The sequence below is a fragment of the Lepus europaeus genome, chromosome 6 (genome assembly GCF_033115175.1).
Source record: "Lepus europaeus isolate LE1 chromosome 6, mLepTim1.pri, whole genome shotgun sequence".
Lineage (NCBI taxonomy): Eukaryota > Metazoa > Chordata > Mammalia > Lagomorpha > Leporidae > Lepus > Lepus europaeus.
Genome location: NC_084832.1, coordinates 29,618,114 through 29,621,039, shown reverse-complemented (window position 1 = coordinate 29,621,039; position 2,926 = coordinate 29,618,114). Strand labels below are relative to the sequence as shown.

At 42.3% G+C, this 2,926-nt stretch overlaps 1 protein-coding gene across 1 annotated transcript; it reads left to right on the top strand.

The window, feature by feature from the left end:
* The first annotated feature begins 357 nt into the window (after positions 1 to 357).
* Positions 358 to 1,345, top strand: LOC133762280 (succinate dehydrogenase cytochrome b560 subunit, mitochondrial-like). Its single transcript, XM_062195286.1, has one exon. The coding sequence runs from the start codon at positions 479 to 481 to the stop codon at positions 875 to 877; it is 399 nt and encodes a 132-aa protein (XP_062051270.1). The 5' UTR covers positions 358 to 478; the 3' UTR covers positions 878 to 1,345.
* Positions 1,346 to 2,926: the final 1,581 nt, after the last annotated feature.

The following is a 2,926-nucleotide window of genomic DNA, read 5'->3' as shown; positions in this document are numbered from 1 at the left end:
GCAGCCACTGACAGAAGCTTAAGGCAATCACCACTGAACAAGAACAACCCAAAAAACTATGAATATCTGCAAAGTCCTAATATATCTCTAATCTTATAGACTGTAATACAGTGACAGCAGGGTTACACCAACTCCTTGCTGTCACCATTCCTAGGCCAAAGGTACTTTCATTTTAAAGATTTCTAAGTCCCTGTTAGCGATATCATACCGGAAATAGCTCTACTGGGATGACAATTTGAAGGAGAAAGATAACCATTACAGCTAACAGGTACTCACATAGTTCTTTTTTTCTTACTTTCCATTTGTATCACATGCTTTCTTATATTTAAGAACAAATATAACGACTCCGTCCACACCGGAACCCAAGATGGCTGCGCTCTTGCTGAGACACGTTGGCCGTCATTGCCTCTGAGCTCACCTTAGTTCTCAGCTCTGTATCAGAAATGCTGTTCCTTTGGGAACCACAGCCAAAGAGGAGATGGAGCGTTTCTGGAGTAAGACCACGAGTTCAAACCGTCTTTTATCGCCCCCTATCACTATCTACAGTTGGTCTCTTCCCATGGCAATGTCCATTTGCCATCGTGGAACTGGTGTTGCCTTGAGTGCAGGTGTCTCTCTTTTTGGCTTGTCGGCCCTGTTGCTCCCGGGAAACTTTGAGTCCTATTTGGAGCTTGTGAAGTCCCTGGGTCTGGGGCCTGCACTGGTCCACACAGCTAAGTTTGCCCTTGTCTTCCCTCTCATGTATCACACCTGGAATGGCGTCCGGCACTTGATGTGGGACCTGGGAAAAGGCCTGAATATTCCCCAGCTATACGAATCCGGAGTGGCCGTCTTGGTTCTTACTGTGTTGTCCTCTGTCGGGCTGGCCGCTATGTGAAGAGCTGAAGTTTCTAGCATGATCTTCCTACAAATTATTACACTGATTTATATTCATGTTTGCATTCTCCTCTCCAGCCAGGGCAGATCTCTCCTGACTTGCCAGATCCCTCTGTGCTTGCAGATCCCCTGGGAACCCTGTAGAGGTAGAGTAGCTTATGGAACCATAGCAGTGGAAAAGGATCCAGTTTCCGCATTTCTAAAGATGAAGTAGCTGCAAAACCTTGTTTTTCCTGCCCACAGCTTGCAGCCTACTCTGAGCCTAAGAGCCCTTATTCTCTCTCCATGCTGGGCTTTGATATGTGCTGGTGGTCAGCTTTTGGCTCCTTCTTCCTGAAACAGTGGAAACAATGCCAGCTCTGTGGCCTCTGCTCTGCGGACTGGGGTTGAGGTTTTGAGTGCCACTGCCTGTGGGTTGCTGGCTTAAAGGACAATTCTGTTCATTAGTCAGAGCCCAGGGCCTTTTGCACCCACAAAAAAAAATAACAAGAAAAAGAGAGAAATTATATCTGTTTCTTTAAAAAAAAAAAAAAAAAAAGGTTGCTATCTCCTCTCCTGCTCTATTAAAAATGTCAGGCTATTAATACCCAAAAGGCCAAAGATTGCTCTAAGGATAGCCAGCTAATTATTCCTGATATTTTCAGAAAATTCCTAGTTAAACCACAAAGATCTAAAATGCAAGTAAGTAAATTGCTTCTTTTAAAAAAAAAAAAAGAAAAGCCCATTGGGCCTGCGCCAAGGCTCACTTGGCTAGTCCTCCGCTTGCGGCACCGGCACCCCTGGTTCTAGTCCTGATTGGAGCGAGGGATTCCTTCCTGGTTGCTTCTCTTCCAGTCCAGCTCTCTGCTGTGGTCCGGAAGGGCAGCGGAGGATGGCCTAAGTGCTTGGGTCCCTGCACCTGCGTAGGAGACCGGGAGGAAGTACCTAGATCTTGGCTTCAGATCTGTGCTGCGCTGGCTGTAGCAGCCATTAGGGGAGTGAATCAGCCGAAGGAAGACCTTTCTCTCTGTCTCTCTCTCACTGTCTGTAACTCTACTTGTCAAATAACAAAAAATAAATAAAAATAAAAATAAAAATAAAAAATAAATTAAAAAAGCCCATTATCTTATGAACATGAGCCATCTGAACAATACAACTAGTCACTAAAGTTTACTTCCTACAGAAATTATTTCTCATGGAACAAATGAGATGACACTGACTATACTGATTATTCTCCTTTTTCCCTTTGCCCTCCCAGCCTTGAAGATCCATCCTCTACTCTTCTCTGCCTTAAAATCTACAGATACATTGCCTGGGCTCTGCTGTTCTGTGACTTCATGGTTAGTTTTCAGTCTATGGAACACACTAGCAAGAACTGAGAAGGTAAAGAAATGAAGTGGTCATTCTCCCCACATCCTTCTTGCTTTACTTCTCTGATATATGGTAGTTAATATAGAATACCAAAAATATATAAGAATTAAACAGACATAATTTGATTATTGTTTATAGTCTTTGTCTATATTCCTATGGAACAGTGATCTACTTTGTACTAGTTGAGCATTATGGTTAGCGGTGCATTAAGTCTGTTAATATAAAGCCAATTGAAAACATGTTATTGCAAAAAAAAAAAAAAACGTAAAGACAAGAAAGAAAGGAAGGAGAAAGGGAGGGAAATATGGTTATCTTCTTGGAACTGTATCTATGAAATACATGAAATCTATTCTCTTTATATTAATAAAAATTTAAACAAAGTCAGTATCTGGAGCTGGTTTTGTGGCAGAGTAGGTAAAGCCTCATCCCATATGGGTACTGGTTGGAGTCCAAGCTGCTTCACTTCTGATCCAGCACCTGACTTTGGCTCAGCCCAGTTCAGGCCATTGAGGCCATCTGGAGAGTAAACCAGCAGATAGAAGTTCTGTACAGCTGCTTTGCACATTTATCAATATATGGTATTGCTTCTTGTACAATTTTTGTCATAAAAATCAACATGAATAAGTGAATAAACACTGCATGTTGCCATTGGGGGCTATTTTCAATAATATCTAATGTAAGTATTGGACTTCATTAACAG